At 42.2% G+C, this 17,654-nt stretch overlaps 1 protein-coding gene across 1 annotated transcript in view; it reads left to right on the plus strand.

The window, feature by feature from the left end:
* DYNC2H1 (dynein cytoplasmic 2 heavy chain 1) overlaps positions 1-17,654 on the plus strand; it is a gene marked incomplete in the record, with an annotated part of 465,550 nt that overhangs the window by 110,892 nt on the left and 337,004 nt on the right. Inside the window, 7 exon segments of the mRNA XM_056561585.1 lie at positions 830-1,037; positions 1,529-1,658; positions 9,095-9,250; positions 10,167-10,426; positions 10,513-10,759; positions 12,396-12,547; positions 14,893-15,037. Of these exon segments, the coding sequence (XP_056417560.1) occupies positions 830-1,037; positions 1,529-1,658; positions 9,095-9,250; positions 10,167-10,426; positions 10,513-10,759; positions 12,396-12,547; positions 14,893-15,037 (1,298 nt within the window).

Below are 17,654 nucleotides of genomic sequence, written 5' to 3' on the forward strand. Positions count from 1 at the left end.
GAGGACAGGAGCTTCTTCAGGGTCCTATACAGAGCCGCCCTCACCTGGTGTCCAAAGGAGCAGCTAAACCTGGTACAGGTAAAGAGTACAGAACATGTAATATGTAATACCTGTACTGTAGGGGGCGCTACCAGACACCAGTCAGTGCATGCACTTCAGTAATACAGGGGTTTTACCAGTGAATGCCCATTCTAATTGGTCAGTTCTTCCGGCCATTGATACGTTTCGCAGATCTGGACTGTCTGTAGCATTGTATGTTGAGTCTGGTTTCAAGTTACAGTGGTCCAGAAAAGACTATTGTATGTTGAAACTATTGTATGTTTAGGCCATTGTAAGTTGAGGGATCACTTTATAAGGCAGTCTGCAGTGATGAATCACTTGGACTGTCTACATGTGTAAGAGAAAGCTCACACATCGAACTGTAAAGGCTCTAAAAGAAAAACTAAAAGATTTCTAATGAAGACCTATGAAGAAAATATATCTTGCTGCAATACATCCTTGGCTTTTCCTATACTATTTATGTATATCAAATATGCACCATGGGTCAATTTACGCATAGATTTTGATATGTATGGGATGAAGGGTTGTGGATTTTATCCACTTTGTTGTAGATTGTAGATTTTCTGTTCGGAAATTATGGGGAAAATCTGCAGCATTTTCACTATGTGGGTCCCTACCCTTACTGTGCAGCATTTGGGTGCTCCCATAGCCAGTGCATTGTGTGCATGCTATCTACTGCTCCATGCGATCAGACACTTATCATCTATATTGTGTGTATATAATGCATGTACCGTATATATTTTCTGTTTTTTTATTTCTGTGTAAAAAGAGATCAGCTCCTGGATCATCTGTGACGGTGACATTGACCCTGAGTGGATTGAATCTTTAAACTCAGTTCTGGATGACAACCGCCTGCTCACCATGCCCAGCGGCGAGAGGATTCAGTTTGGCCCGAATATAAATTTTGTCTTTGAAACTCACGACTTGAGCAGCGCTTCTCCGGCCACCATATCCAGGATGGGAATGATATTCCTAAGGTATTGGCGTTCATTTGCCCTTTCATGCAAAGCTATCCTTACTGAATGAAAGGGGTGATCCAGGAAAAAAACTTTTTTTTATATGTTAACTGGCTCCAGAAAAAACTGATTTGTAAATTACTTCTATTAAAAAATCTTAATCCTTTCAGTACTTATGAGCTGCTGAAGTTGAGTTGTTCTTTTCTATCTAAGTGCTCTCTGATTACACCTGTCTCGGGAACTGTCCACCTCTTCTACTCTGTGGGTTCCTGAGACAAACAGAGATGTCAGCAGAGAACACTTGCCAGACAGAAAAGAACAACTCAACTTCAGCAGCTGATAATTATTGGAAGGATTCAGATTTTTTAACAGAAGTAATTTACAAATCTGTTTAAATTTCTGGAGCCAGTTGATATGAAAAAAAAAAAAAAAAGAAAGAAAAAAAAAAAGATATGTCCTGGAATACCCCTTTAACACTGACTTTTTTTTTTTTTTTTAAATCTCCCAAAAAGTGATGAAAACACCGATCTGAATTCTCTCATCCATTCATGGCTCCAGGGACAGCCCGAAACACACAGGCATAATTTGGAGAACTGGATCGGAGACTATTTTGAAAAGGCTTTAAATTGGGTTCTTAAACAGGTACATTTCCAAGAAATATGTGTGCTTATTCATTTTATGTCTTTTCTGGGTCATTGACAGTGTATAAGACTCCCCGCCGGCATTGGAGGTATGAAATACTGTCGTTTTCCATGCTGCCGGCTGTGACAGAATTAAATAGTTTGATGTCTTCTTGGCGAGTATGCAAGTGGCAGGAATAAGTATAACTTCAGGTGTTAAAGTCATAATAATGTAATGAAATGAGCGATGCTTGCCTGCTGAGGCTAATTCGACTCTGTCGGTGGAATCACGAGCTGCCTGCAAAATTAGAAGTCAGTTCCCCTTTCATAAACCTTACAGGAAAGAGAGGCGATAGCTGAATATTTTAAAGTACCGTTTAAAATTAAATTGGCCGTGGGTGAAACTCTTCAGAGTTCGTAATGAGACTTCTTACCTGAAGCCACCGCCGCCTGCGCTAAGTGCTAGTATGTGAAAGGGGTACTCCGGCGGAAAACCTTTTTTTTTTTTTTTTTTTTTTAAATCAACTGGTGCCAGAAAGTTAAACAGATTTGTAAATTACTTCTATTAAAAAATCTTTATCCTTCCAGTACTTATTAGCTGCTGAATAGTACAGAGGAAATTCTTTTCTTTTTGGAACACAGTGCTCTCTGCTGACATCTCTGTCCATTTTAGGAACTGTCCAGAGCAGCAAATGTTTTCTTTGGGGATTTTCTCCTACTCTGGACAGTTCTTAATATGGACAGAGATGTCAGCAGAGAGCACTGTGCTCATGATGTCAGCAGAGAGCACTGTGTTCCCAAAAAAAAAAAAAATTTCCTCTGTAGTATTCAGCGGCTAATAAGTACAGGAAGGATTGAGATTTTTTAATAGAAGTAATTTACAAATCTGTTCAACTTTCTGGCACCAGTTGATTTAGCAGGCATCCCGTGCAAACGCCCAGGGGGGGGGGTCATCAGACCCCCCCCATGTCGGCGATCGTTACAAATTGCAAGTGAATTCACACTTGCGATTTGCACGATTCCGGGTCATTACGGGTCTATGGTGACCTGGTGACCCGGAATATAAGGGGGATCGCGGTTGTCTAAGACACGTACGATCCCCCTGAAGGGATAGGAGCAAGGTGGCAGGGATGCCACCCCTCCTATCCCGGCTATTGGTCGTAAGAAGCGACGACCAATAGCAGATCGGGGGCAGCAGGGGTTGACTTTCATTTTCCCTGTACTGCCCACCCACAATAGGCGGGGCAAGGCGGGGAAACCGACAGGGACCGGGCGCCGAAGATCCACTTACCGATCCGGAGGCAGCCGGCGATGGATATCGGCGGGCGACAATGTCGTGCGGCTGGATCCTACGGAAGCCGGTAAGTTGCCTAGCAACATCTGGAGGGTACAGTTTGAGACCACTATACAGTGGTCTCTAACTGTAGCCCTCCAGATGTTGCAAAACTACAACTCCCAGCATGCCCACACAGCTGTTTGGGCATGCTGAAATATGTAGTTTTGCAACAGCTGGAGTGCTACAGTTTGAGACCACTATACAGTGGTCTCTAAACTGTATCCCTCCAGATCTTGCAAAACTACAACTCTTAGCATGCCCAAACAGCTGTTTGCTGTTTGTGCATGCTGGGATTTGTAGTTTTGCAACATCTGGAGGGCCACAGTTTGGAGATCACTTTGCAGTGTTCTCTAAAACTGTAGCCCTCCAGATGTTGCAAAACTGCAAATCCCAGCATGTCCAAACAGCTGTCTCGGCATGCTGGGAGTTGTAGTTGCATACCTCCAGCTGTAGCATAACTACATCTCCCAGCATGCCCTTCGGTGATCAGTACATGCTGGGAGTTATAGTTTTGCAACAGCTGGAGGCACACTGGTTGTAAAATACTGAGTTAGGTAACAGAGCCGTCCTAACTGAAGGTTTTCCACCCAGTGTGCCTCCAGCTGTTGCAAAAGTACAACTCCCAGCATGCACGGTCTGTCAGTACATGCTGGGAGTTGTAGTTTTGAAACAGCTGGAGGTTTGCCCCCACCCATGTGAACGTACAGGGTACATTCACACAGGCAGGTTTACAGTAAGTTCCTGCTTCAAGTTTGGGCTGCGGCAAATTTTTCCCCGCAGTGCAAACTCCTAGCGGGAAACTCGCCGTAAACGCCAGTGCGAATGTACCCTAAAAACACTACACTACACGAACGCAAAATAAAGGGTAAAACACTACATATACACCCCCTTAATCCCCCCCCCCCCCCAAATAAAAAAGAAAAACGTATTGTATGGCAGTGTTTCCAAAACGGAGCCTCCAGCTGTTGCAAAACAACAACTCCCAGCATTTTCGGACAGCCACTGACTGTCCAGGCATGCTGGGAGTTTAGCAACAGCTGGAGGCACCCTGTTTGGGAATCACTGGCGTAAAATACCCCTATGTCCACCCCATGCAATCCCTAATTCAGTCCTCAAATGCGCATAGCGCTCTCTCACTTCGGAGCCCTGTCGTATTTCAAGGAAACAGTTTAGTGCCACATATGGGGTATTTCCGTACTTGGGAAAAATTGCACTACAAAATTTGGGGGGCTTTTTCTCCTTTTACCCCTATGAAAAGGAAAAGTTGCGGGCTACACCAGCTTGTTAGTGTAAAAAAAATAAAAATGTTTACACTAACATGCTGGTGTTGCCCCATACTTTTTATTTTCACAAGCGTTAAAAGGAAAAAAAGACCCCCAAAATTTGTAACGCAATTTCTCCTGAGTACGGAAATACCCCATATGTGGGCGTAAAATGTTCTGCGGGCGCACAACAAGGCTCAGGAGTGAGAGTGCACTATGTACATTTGAGGCCCAAAATGGTGATTTGCACAGGGGTGGCTGATTTTACAGAAGTTCTGACATAAAAGCAAAAAAAGAAATACCCACATGTGACCCCATTTTGGCAACTACACCCATCACGGATTGTAACAAGGGGTATAGTGAGCCTTAACACCCCACAGATGTTTAATGGAAATTCTTCAAAGTTGGATGGAAAAATGAAAAAAATAAAATAAAATATTTCACTAAAATGCTGTCGTTACCCTAATTTTTTCATTTTCACAAGGGAAAATAGGAAAAAAGCCCCCCCAAAATTTGTAACCCCATTTCTTCTGAGTAAGAACATACCCCATATGTGGATGTAAAGTGCTCTGCGGGCGAACTACAATGCTCAGAAGAGAAGGAGCACCATTGGGCTTTTGAAGAGAAAATGTGTCCGGAATTGAAGGCCATGTGTGTCTACAAAGCCCCCATAGTGCCAGAACAATGGACCCCCCCCCCCACATGTGACCCCATTTTGGAAACTATCTGTCAAACGCCAGTGGGGTGTAAATATTCACTGCACCCATTCTTTGAGGGGTGTAGTTTACAAAATAGGGTCACATGTGGGGGAGTCCACTGTTCTGGCACTACGGGGGACTTTGTAAATGCACCTGGCCCCTGACTTCCATTCCAAACATTTTTTTATTCCCAAAAGCTCAATGGCCCTCCCCTTCTGAGCATTGTAGTCCACCAACAGAGCACTTGACGTCCACACATGGGGTATTTCCATACTCAGAAGAGATGGGGTTACAAATTTTGGGGGGGCATTTAGTCCTATTATCCCTTGTAAAAAATTAAATTTGAGGGAAAACTAGTATTTTAGTGAAAAAAAATAATAAATCATTTACACATCCAACTTTAACGAAAAGTCGCCAAATACCTGTGGGGTGTTAAGGCTCACTGGACCCCTTGTTACGTGCCTTGAGGGGTGTAGTTTCCAAAATAGTATGCCATGTGTTTTTTTTTTATGCTTTCCTGGCACCATAGTAGCTTCCTAAATGGGACATGCCCCCCAAAAACCATTTCAGCAAAATTTGCTTTTCAAAAGCCAAATGTGACTCCTTCTCTTCTGAGCATTGTAGTTCGCCCGCAAAGCATTTTACGCCCTAACATTGGGTATTTTCCAAACTCAGAAGAGATGAGGTTACAAATTTTGGGGGGCATTTTGTGTCCTATTATCCCTTGTAAAAATTTTTAATTTGAGGGAAAACTAGCATTTTAGTGAAAAAAAAAAATCATTTACACATTCAATTTTAACGAAAAGTCGTCAAACACCTGTGGGGTGTTAAGGCTCACTCAACCCCTTGTTACGTGCCTTGGGGGTGTAGTTTCCAAAATAGTATGCCATGTGTTTTTTTTTTTTTTTTGCTGTTCTGGCACTATAGGGGCTTCCTAAATGTGACATGCCCCCCAAAAACCATTTCAGAAAAACTCACCCTCCAAAATCCCACTGTTTCTCATTCCCTTCTGAGCCCTCTACTGCGCCCGCCGAACACTTGACATACACATATGAGGTATTTCCTTACTCGAGAGAAATTGGGTTACACATTTTCGGAAGATTTCTCTTCTTTTACCCCTTGTAAAAATTCAATAACTGGGTCTACAAGATTTTGAATTTTCTCCTTCAATTTGCTGCTATTACTGTGAAACACCTAAAGGTTTAACAAACCTTTTGAATGTCATTTTGAATACTTTTGAGGGGTGCAGTTTTTATAATGGGGTAATTTATGGGGTATTTCTAATATGAAGACCCTTCAAATCCACTTCAAAACAGAACTGGTCCCTGAAAAATTTCGATTTTGAAAATTTTGTGAAAAATTGGAAAATTGCTGCTGAACTTTGAAGCCCTCTGGTGTCTTCCAAAAGTAAAAACATGTCAACTTTATGATGCAAATATAAAGTAGACATATTAGGGGAGATTTATCAAAACCTGTGCAGAGGAAAAGTTGTCCAGTTGCCCATAGCAACCAATCAGATTGCTTCTTTCATTTTTCACAGGCCTTCATGAAAATGAAAGAAGCGGGCTGATTGGTTGCTATGGGCAACTGGGCAAGTTTTCCTCTGCACAGGTTTTGATAAATCTCCCCCATTGTGTATGTGAATCAATATATAATTTATTTGGATAATTCCTTTTCCTTACAAGCAGAGAGCTTCAAAGTAAAAAAAAAGTTACATTTTAAATTTTTTCATCAAATTTTGGAATTTTTCACAAAGAAATGATGCAAGTATCGACAAAATTTTACCACTAACATAAAGTAGAATATGTCACGAAAAAACAATCTTGGAATCAGATTGAAAGGTAAAAACATCCCAGAGTTATTAATGCTTAAAGTGACAGTGGTCAGATGTATAAAAAATGGCCGTGTCCTACAGTGAAAAGTGGCTGGGTCCTTAAGGGGTTAAATACTTGCATGGCAGACTGTAATAAAATAGCATAGGGCTATCTGTTAGCATTTAGCATAAAATGTACATTCTGAATTTATCTATAGATCTTGAGGATTGTATTTCATATAGAGAGTGTTGAGGTCGAAGGCTGTGGTGTCCATAGTGTTAAAGAATATATCTTAAACCAATTATGCCAGCGGTTTCCAAGCCAGGGTGCCTCCAGCTGTTGCAAAACTTCAAGTCCCAGCATGCCCGGACAGCCGATGGCTGTCCGGGCATGCTGGGAGTTGTAGTTTTGCAACAGCTGGAGACACCCTCGTTAGTAAACACTGAATTGTGCTGTTCAAAGTAAGTAAAGGATAAGGTTAGCCATCTGTCTAGCTGCCATGCCCCATATATACCCTGAGTTGCTGTTTTTATGTATTTTATTATCAATCGGTGCCTGGGGACCTGTCTGATTTTAATAAATTGAGGCTTCTGTTCCACGCTATATTGGCATATAGTAAAATTGTGGCTAATATGGTCACCAATGCAATCAATTGATTCTTGTATTTGTCCCCCCCCCACTGCATATTATAGCATAAAATACATAGGTATTCTATGCCTGAATGTAAATCTAAAATCACCCTAAATTTCTTTAGGAATATGTGCCGTAGTACAAATTTTGAAGCACAACATGCTTTATTTTTTCCTCGCTGAATTGAAATTTTTGGGGACTATTCATGCATATTCCGTGTTTAATATATGCTGGAAGCCTCATTGAATAGAGCTAATTTGTGTTTGAAACGGTGGCAAAAATGTCTCGACTTGGTATGTATTTTGTTCCCTATGTTTTCAATGGAAAATATGAAACTTACTGTAGAGGCAGCCTGACATGGAGAAGTGATCAGAGATAAGCGGCATTAGATTTGGCTGACAGCCATTTATCTTGAAATAACATTAATAAAAAAAAAAAAATTATATATAGATGCAAATCAAAAAATGTTGCAGTATCTTGTAATAACTTTTTCATTGGACTAACAGAATTTTGTAGAGAAGCTTTCGGGATTCCTCCCTTTATCAAGTCCAAAGCAAATCTAATCTCCCAAGCAGAAGACACAGGTTACATCTCACAAATATGCAGGGGTTAAGACAATACATGTGGAGAATTCACACTAAGATGGGCCATAAATTCTCCACATCTCTCCAATTTATGGCCCATGTTAGTGTGAATTCTCCACATCGATCGTCTTAACCCCTTCATATTTGTGAGATGTAACCTGTGTCTTCTGCTTGGGAGCTTAGATTTGCTTTGGACTTGATAAAGGGAGGAATCCCGAAAGCTTCTCTACAAAATTCTGTTAGTCCAATAAAAAATGTGTTACATGATACTGCAATATTTTTTGATTTGCATCTGTATATACATTATTTTTTTAAATGTCATTTCAAGATACCGTAAATGGCTGTCAGCCAAATCTAATGCCGCTTATCTCTGATCACTTCTCCATGTCAGGCTGTCTCTACAGTAAGTTTCACATTTTCCATTGAAAACATAGGGCACAAAATACATACCAAGTCAAGACGTTTTTGCCACCGTTTCAAACACAAATTAGCTCTATTCAATGAGGCTTCCAGCATATATTAAACACGGAATATGCATGAATAGTCCCCAAATATTTCAATTCAGTGAGGAAAAAATAAAGCATGTTGCGCTTGAAAATTTCTATTACGGCACATATTCCTAAAGAAATTTAGGGGGATTTTAGATGCACATACAGGCATAGAATACCTATGTTTTTTATGCTATAATATGAAGGGGTTAAGACAATAGATGTGGAGAATTCACACTAAGATAGGCCATAAATTGGAGAGATGTGGAGAATTTATGGCCCATCTTAGTGTGAATTCTCCACATGTATTGTCTTAACCCCTTCATATTTGTGAGATGTAACCTGTGTCTTCTGCTTGTGAGCTTAGATTTGCTTTGGACTTGATAAAGGGAGGAATCCCGGAAGCTTCTCTACAAAATGCTGTTAGTCCAATAAAAAAGGTATTACAAGATACTGAACATTTTTTGATTTGCATCTGCATCACTGGACTAATACGGCTACTCAAATTTACTATATATATTTTTTTATGAATAACATAAATGTTAGTAACATTGCGTCGTTGTTGTATAATAATATTGTGGTTTTGTCACAAATATAGTAACACTAAGGTAATAGTTTAATACCTCTCCATGTCCTATCTATGTAGAATGACTTTGTGGTGGAGACCAGTCTCGTTGGAACAGTGATGAACGGCCTCTCGCACCTTTATGGTTGCACTGATCGGAGCCAATTCATTATCAGTCTGATCCGAGGTCTTGGAGGAAACCTCAACATGAAGTCCAGAAATGACTTTGCCAAAGAGGTAATAACCAGATAAATATATTGGGAGTAGATGACAAAATACACCACTGGAGAATATAGATGCTGCAGCAGCACAGAGGAAAGGAGTGACCACATGGGGAGGGGGAGTGGGAGATACGAGTTAGGGAAAAGTTTGATTCACCCCTTATAGGAAGTTGTGTTGTCCTCATATTGTCAGTGTGGTGTTGTCCCCGGCTCCTCCCTCACTGTCCAGACAATGCATCATCCTCTGTTGCCTCAGGAGGTGTGACTGGATCTTGTCCAAGACCTCTAGCCTTGCTCAGTTAGTGATGTCATCACCTCTGAAAAGCCCTTCCAGCTTACTTTACCATCATCCTGTCATATACACATATACATCTTTATTGGAACATTTAGGGAGAATGAGGTGTGGTTACAGCATGTGCTGAAAAAAAGGCCACAGACAGAGGAGCAGACAGGGAATGAAAGCAGATGCTGCAACCATACCAATTATTTGATAAAATGAAAGAGATCGGATCCAGCTCAATGCAGGTAAAATCGGGTTTAATCCATAGGACAAGGAAGGAACAGGTTCCTTCCTTGTCCTATGGATTAAACCCGATTTTACCTGCATTGAGCTGGATCCGATCTCTTTCATTTTCTCATTGGCTGGTGCCGTCTAGCGCCTGGATCCGTGCTCTACTGTCTGGGGCGGGGTGAGCTGGCTTTCACCTTGTTTGCCCCCCCAATTATTTGATAGCTTGCTGTGAAATGAGATGTCTGCAGCAGCTCTGGGAGGAAGGGGAACTGGCAGGAGTTCTGTTGGATCAGTATAGGCAGGGTGTGAAAACTGAGGAAGAGCTGAGGTGCAATGCTTTCTGGGAATTGTAGTACTGAGCAACTGCTCAACCAGGAATTACAGAATTAAGACAGCACCTGTGTGTCAAAATTTTCCCTAGGTTTTCAGTTGGGCCCGGGAATCTCCCCCTGATCCCCGCAAACCATTGGACACTTATTACGATGAGAAAACCAGCCGCCTAATGTCCTACAGCTTTGAGAAACCTGAAAACTTAACAATCGATGACTTCAGTAATCCTCAAGCTCTTCCAGTCATCAGAACTCCTGACATTCAGAGAGGGTTGGACTACTTCAGGCCATGGCTGGGCTCAGACACCAAACAGCCCTTCATACTGGTGGGACCAGAGGGGTGTGGAAAGGGGTAAGGCTCTCTGCAGTGTAATTCTCAGGATGCTTGTACAGTGCTGCGCACCTTCTTTTAACTCTTGACTATAATTATGTTTTCAGGATGTTGCTTCGCTATGCATTTTCTCAGCTCCGATCTACTCACATCGCCACGGTCCACTGCAGTGCACAGACTACATCCCGCCATGTACTGCAGAAGCTAACACAGACCTGCCTGGTGATCAGCACTAACACAGGCCGAGTGTACAGACCAAAAGATTGTGAGAGATTGGTTCTATACTTGAAAGATATCAACCTCCCCAAGCCAGACAAATGGGGCACCAACACACTGGTAGCATTTCTACAGCAGGTAAAAGCATGGAATGTTTGTTTTCCATTATTCTAGCTATATACCGAAGATCTTTTACTGATAATCCAAGTTTCATGATCTCAGACATTTCATGGTGTTGTATCAGAAGTTTTAATTTTTTAAGATTTTTTTTTTTTTTATTGTTGGTGGTCCAGGTGCTGAAGACTCACTCCTACTGATCCCTACAGTGCAGGGGTAGGAGTGGTCACATGAGTGGTATTCCCCTTAATTTTTTGATCAGGTCCCCTCAGAGAGTTTGTTGTACAGACTAAGGCTGGGTTCACACCGCGTTTTGTCTATACGGGGACCAGATCCGGCTGGGGGATGGGAAAACTGGGCACTCCCGTACTCTAGCCGGACCCGGCCCGCATCCATTCATTTGAATGAGCTGACCAGAGTCAGATATCACTGGACCTAAAACCGTGGTATACTACGGTTTTAGGTCTGGTCACAAAACCAGATACGGGGCAAAAATGAGCCGACCGGGGTCACTATCTGACTCCGCTCGGCTCATTTAAATGAATGAGATGCCGTCCGGGTCCGGCTGTGGTATGGCAGCTCCTGGTTTTCCTTCCTCCAGACGGATCTGGTCCCTGTATGGACAAAACATGGTGTGAACCCAGCCTTAGGGCTCGTTTATCCTGCCATTGTGCTTCGTCCGCCAATCCATCAGAACCATGGGAGTTGACCAGAGAAAAAAATAAAAGTACATATTCTGTACCAGATCCCCAACAGACCCCATTCAAGTCCCATTGGGACCTGGTAGTGTCAGTTGGGCTCTGACCCTTTCTGGGTCTGTTAGGCTCCAAAAAAATCTGTCTGCAAACAACCGTAAGTTTTAGCTAAAATCTGTGCCCGCTTCAGGCTGCTTCCGATGTGCCAGTATTTATGTAGACCTTTTGGTCCTTCATTTGAGTCCAGTGTGCTGTGCGCTGGTGGGGATTACTGAAGATCGGCAAGGGAGATGCTGATCTTAGCGAATCCTCCTCATAGACTTTATATTGATTCCTGCCCATCAGGAATTAAAGGGGTACTCTGCGCCTAGATATCTTATCCTCTATCCCCGCGATCTCCCTGCTGCACCCGGCATTCGTTTAGAGCGTCGGGTGCAGCGCCGGAACGCCGGAGGCTTGTGACATCATGGCCACGCCCCCTCAATGCAAGTCTATGGGAGGGGGCGTGACGGCGGCGTGACGTCACAAGCGGGGAGTTAACATGACATCACGAGCCTCCGCCCTGCTCAGTACACCCCGGGGTGCTGCAGACGAGATGGCGGGAGTGGCGGGACCCCCACCATCAGACATCTTATCCCCTATTCTTTGGGGATAAGATGTCTAGCGGCGGAGTACCCTTTTACCAATTGGGATCTCAGTATCTCTGGTTACCATGCCTCAGAAAAAGCCGCTGTGCAGTGATGCAAAATCATTTCAATTGTGCATATAAAGATTATCAAAAGAAAATGTTAAATGTTTACCGATTATTGTTACATTTGCATTATTATGTACCATTATTTATGTTATTGTTATATTTTTCATAGTATAGTTGCCATTTACCACAAATGTTTTTTCCAAATTGTTACATCTTTGGCTAAAAGCTTCACCTGCTCAGAACTACTGTATTTGTTGGTGTTTCCCAGGTTCTGACATATCATGGCTTTTATGATGATAACTTGGAATGGGTCGGCCTGGAAAACATTCAGATTGTGGCATCTATGTCTGCGGGTGGCACCATTGGCCGACATAAACTGACAACCAGATTCACTTCTGTGGTTCGGATATGTGCAGTCGAGTAAGTGTTTCGCTTGATAGTGTGTTATCCTACATGATAGGTATAGTTTGTTTTTATATAGCATAAGTCAGTATTCTTATATATATCTTTTATGGGAAGATATCATCTTCCTTATCTTATAGTTCCCCTTTAAGTGCCTGCTAATTCAATATATATGTTGAAAAACCATGTGAGTCAAGTGATATAGTAAATACACATACATACACTTACTATACCTATAAAGGTGGCTACACACCTTAACCCCTTAAGGACTCAGCCCATTTTGGCCTTAAGGACTCTGACAATTAAATTTTTACGTTTTCATTTTTTCCTCCTCGCCTTCTAAAAATCATAACTCTTTTATATTTTCATCCACAGACTAGTATGAGGGCTTGTTTTTTGCGCGACCAGTTGTCCTTTGTAATGACATCACTCATTATATCATAAAATGTATGGCGCAACCAAAAAACACTATTTTTGTGGGGAAATTAAAACGAAAAACGCAATTTTGCTAATTTTGGAAGATTTTGTTTTCACGCCGTACAATTTATGGTAAAAATGACGTGTTCTTTATTCTGAGGGTCAATACGATTAAAATGATACCCATTATTATATACTTTTATATTATTGTTGCGCTTAAAAAAAAATCACAAACTTTTTAACCAAATTAGTGCGTTTATAATCCCTTTATTTTGATGACCTCTAACTTTTTTATTTTTCCGTATAAGTGGCGGTATGGGGGCTCATTTTTTGCGCCATGATCTGTACTTTTTTTTGATACCACATTTGCATATAAAAAACTTTTAATATATTTTTTATAATTTTTTTTTAAATAAAATGTATTAAAAAAGTAGGAATTTTGGACTTTTTTTTTATTTTTTTTCGTTCACGCCGTTCACCGTACGGGATCATTAACATTTTATTTTAATAGTTCGGACATTTACGCACGCGGCGATACCAAATATGTCTATAAAAAATGTTTTTTACGCTTTTTGGGGGTAAAATAGGAAAAAACGGATGTTTTACTTTTTTATAGGGGGAGGGGATTTTTCACTTTTTTTTTACTTTTACTTTTAAATTTTTTTACATTTTTTTTTTACACTTGAATAGTCCCCATAGGGGACTATTCATAGCAATACCATGATTGCTAATACTGATCTGTTCTATGTATAGGACATAGAACAGATCAGTGTTTTCGGTCATCTCCTGCTCTGGTCTGCTCGATCACAGACCAGAGCAGGAGACGCCGGGAGCCGCACGGAGGAAGGAGAGGGGACCTCCGTGCGGCGTTATGAATGATCGGATCCCCGCAGCAGCGCTGCGGGCGATCCGATCGTTCATTTAAATCGCGAACTGCCGCAGATGCCGGGATCTGTATTGATCCCGGCACCTGAGGGGTTAATGGCGGACGCCCGCGAGATCGCGGGCGTCGGCCATTGCCGGCGGGTCCCTGGCTGCTATCAGCAGCCGGGATCAGCCGCGCATGACACGGGCATCGCTCCGATGCCCGCGGTTATGCTTAGGACGTAAATGTACGTCCTGGTGCGTTAAGTACCACCTCACCAGGACGTACATTTACGTCATGCGTCCTTAAGGGGTTAAAGGGGTACTCCGGTGGAAATTTTTTTTTTTTAAGTCAACTGGTGCCAGAAAGTTAAAACAGATTTGTAAATGATAGGCAATACTAAGAGGAGAAAGCACACCACGTAGCTAAGCAGATAGATGCAAACATACATTACCGCGAGGTAGTCACTGGGAGCGTCCGGACCCGATACAATCAATAGGCAGCACCTGCGGGGTGCACACACTAGATGAAGTATCAATATATACAACAAAAGAGAAAAGTGTGCACTCACCGCCGGTAAACTGCTGCAGGCCCAAGGTCCGGGATCACCACGGCATAGACTGAGACGGTAAGGGGCGCTCAGGGTCTACGCCGGCTGTTTCGGACGAAGGAACGTCCTTCTTCCGGCCTCTAGAAGGAATAGAAAGGAATATTTTGTGAGTATACAACAGCCTGATTTATCTATAAAGGTATGCCTAAAGTTGGCTTGTGCTGTACTTGGACATCTCCGCGCTCCCATACAAACGAATAAAGCCCACTGGAGTTTACAGTTGTTGAGGGAAGTAAAAATGTACTTGTAACACACAACTTTGCTGGATGCTTATATAAATCTACAGCTGCCTAAGGAATGATTTGTGATTTTTTTGTATGTATGGCATAGGTACAAATCCTAATACACAGATATAGAAGTAGGCTTCTGACATTAAACCCCTGTAACTTCATCTCCACTTTTTCCTACATTTGTAGTTCGTAATACTTATGCATTTAAGTTTTTATAAATGTTCTTTATTCCTTTGTGCAGCTATCCTGAACGAGACCAACTGCAAACAATATGTAGCTCCTATTTAGAGCCGGTTCTTCACCAGAATCTTAAGAAACATCCCATATGGGGTTCTGTCCCTAAAATCCACCAGTTAGCAGGGTCAATGGTTCAAGTTTATGAACAGGTAACTATCCGTGTCTGCAAATCATGCCTTATTCTGACATTCTTCTTACCAGGTTTTGCACTGAATGCTAGGATGAAATCTGACTTAAAGGGGTATTCCAGGAAAAAACTTTTTTTTTTATATATCAACTGGCTCCAGAAAGTTAAACAGATTTGTAAATTACTTCTATCAAAAAAATCTTAATCCTTTCAGTACTTATGAGCTCATGAAGTTTAGTTGTTCTTTTCTGTCAAAGTGCTCTCTGCTGAGGCGTGTCTCGTGAACCGCCCAGTTTAGAAGCAAATCCGCATAGCAAACCTCTTCTACTCTGTGCAGTTCCCGAGACAAGCAGAGGTGTCGGCAGAGAGCACTGTTGCCAGACAGAAAACAACAACTCAACTTCAGCAGCTGATAATTATTGAAAGGATTAAGATTTTTTAATAGAAGTAATTTACAAATCTGTTTAACTTTCTGGAGCAAGTTGATATATAAAAAAAAGTTTTTTTCCTGGATAACCCCTTTAAACCTGCAGAAAAATCTGCATGTAACACATTTCCAATTCGTTTCATCCTTTGTTTCATTACGCATTAAATCCATAGCAAATCTGCACAATAATAGATGTCAAAAGTTTTGATTGGTCGGGGTCTGTATGTTAAGATCCCTACCGATCATTAGAGCTAGCTATCAGAAGTGAGCTTTTTGTGCAATTCACTCGCTGGCTTGCCGCAGCAATTTCTGTCCAAGTGCAGGAGACGGGCTCCCTGGATATGGACTAAACTCACAGCGAGCGAATTGTGCAACAGCATACTAATAATCGTTGGGAGTCTAAACACGAAGACCTCGACCAATCACATTTTTTGACCTTCTTAAATTCAAAAGATCTTCCAACAAGCCCAACTAGAGAAAAGCAGGCAGAAGGATGAAGGCCGATGTGCTCAAAACACGTATAATCAGACATTAAAGAGTCGCAATTCTGCTGCACTCAATATGGAGTTATGAAGCCCAAGTCCAGTTATTCTAAAGGTAATAAAACATATCTTCTCCATGGTGCAAAAAACGGGTCTTCAAAGGATCCGCTTGTGTCAGTACAGTGGTCCCTCAAGTTACAATATTAATTGGTTCCAGGACGACCATTGTATGTTGAAACTAGAGATGAGCGAACTTACAGTAAATTCGATTTGTCACGAACTTCTCGGCTCGGCAGTTGATGACTTATCCTGCGTAAATTAGTTCAGCTTTCCGGTGCTCCCGTGGGCTGGAAAAGGTGGATACAGTCCTAGGAAAGAGTCTCCTAGGACTGTATCCACCTTTTCCAGCCCACCAGAGCACCTGAAAGCTGAACTAATTTATGCAGGAAAAGCCGTCAACTGCAGAGCCGAGAAGTTCGTGACGAATCGAATTTACTGTAAGTTCGCTCATCTCTAGTTGAAACCATTGTATGTTGAGACCATAATTCTATGGAAACCTGGTAATTGGTTCTCAAGCCACCAAAATGTCATCCAAAAATAGGAAAAAGTGAGGATTAAAGAAAAATAAGTAGATAACTAATATAGATAAAGCAAATCCTTACATATAAAAGTAATAAAGATCTGCTGCGAGATGTAATCACTGGCTATGTCAGTGTTTCCCAACCAGGGTGCCTCCAGCTGTTTCAAAACTACAACTCCCAGCATGCCCGGACAGCCGTTGGCTGTCCGGGCATGCTGGGAGTTGTAGTTTTGCAACAGCTGGAGGCACCCTGGTTGGGAAACAATGGTTTATGTAGAGGACAGGAGCTTCTTCAGGGTCCTATACAGTACACACAGTGTAGCAAATGGAGCCGCATTTATTTGGTGTCCAAAAGGAGCAGCTGACCCTGGCACAGGTAAGGAGTAGTACAGAACATGTAGTTCCTCCCTGTACCGTAGGGGGCGCTACCAGACACCAGTCAGTGCATGCACTTCAGTAATAGAGGTGATTTACCAGTGAATGCCAATTCTGATTGGTCAGTTCCTCCAGTTGTGACACGTTTCACAGATCTGGACTGTCTGTAGCATTGTATGTTGAGACTGGTTTCAAGTTATAATGGTCCAGAAAAAAACATTGTATGTAGAAACTATTGTATGTTGAGGCCATTGTAAGTTGAGGGATTACTGTACTTGCAGGAAATACCAATGAGCAGTATCCCAAACAGTCTGATATCTGTCGTCCTCCTTTGTGGAGGGCCACAACTTCTCCCTACACAACTTCTCCCTACACAACTTCTCCCTACACAACTTCTCCCTACACAACTTCTCCCTACACAACTTCTCCCTGCACAACTTCTCCCTGCACAACTTCTCCCTGCACAACTTCTCCCTGCACAACTTCTCCCTGCACAACTTCTCCCTGCACAACTTCTCCCTGCACAACTTCTCCCTGCACAACTTCTCCCTACACAACTTCTCCCTGCACAACTTCTCCCTACACAACTTCTCCCTGCACAACTTCTCCCTGCACAACTTCTCCCTACACAACTTCTCCCTGCACAACTTCTCCCTGCACAACTTCTCCCTGCACAACTTCTCCCTGCACAACTTCTCCCTGCACAACTTCTCCCTGCACAACTTCTCACTGCACAACTTCTCACTGCACAACTTCTCCCTGCACAACTTCTACC

Source organism: Hyla sarda, chromosome 2 (genome assembly GCF_029499605.1).
Source record: "Hyla sarda isolate aHylSar1 chromosome 2, aHylSar1.hap1, whole genome shotgun sequence".
Lineage (NCBI taxonomy): Eukaryota > Metazoa > Chordata > Amphibia > Anura > Hylidae > Hyla > Hyla sarda.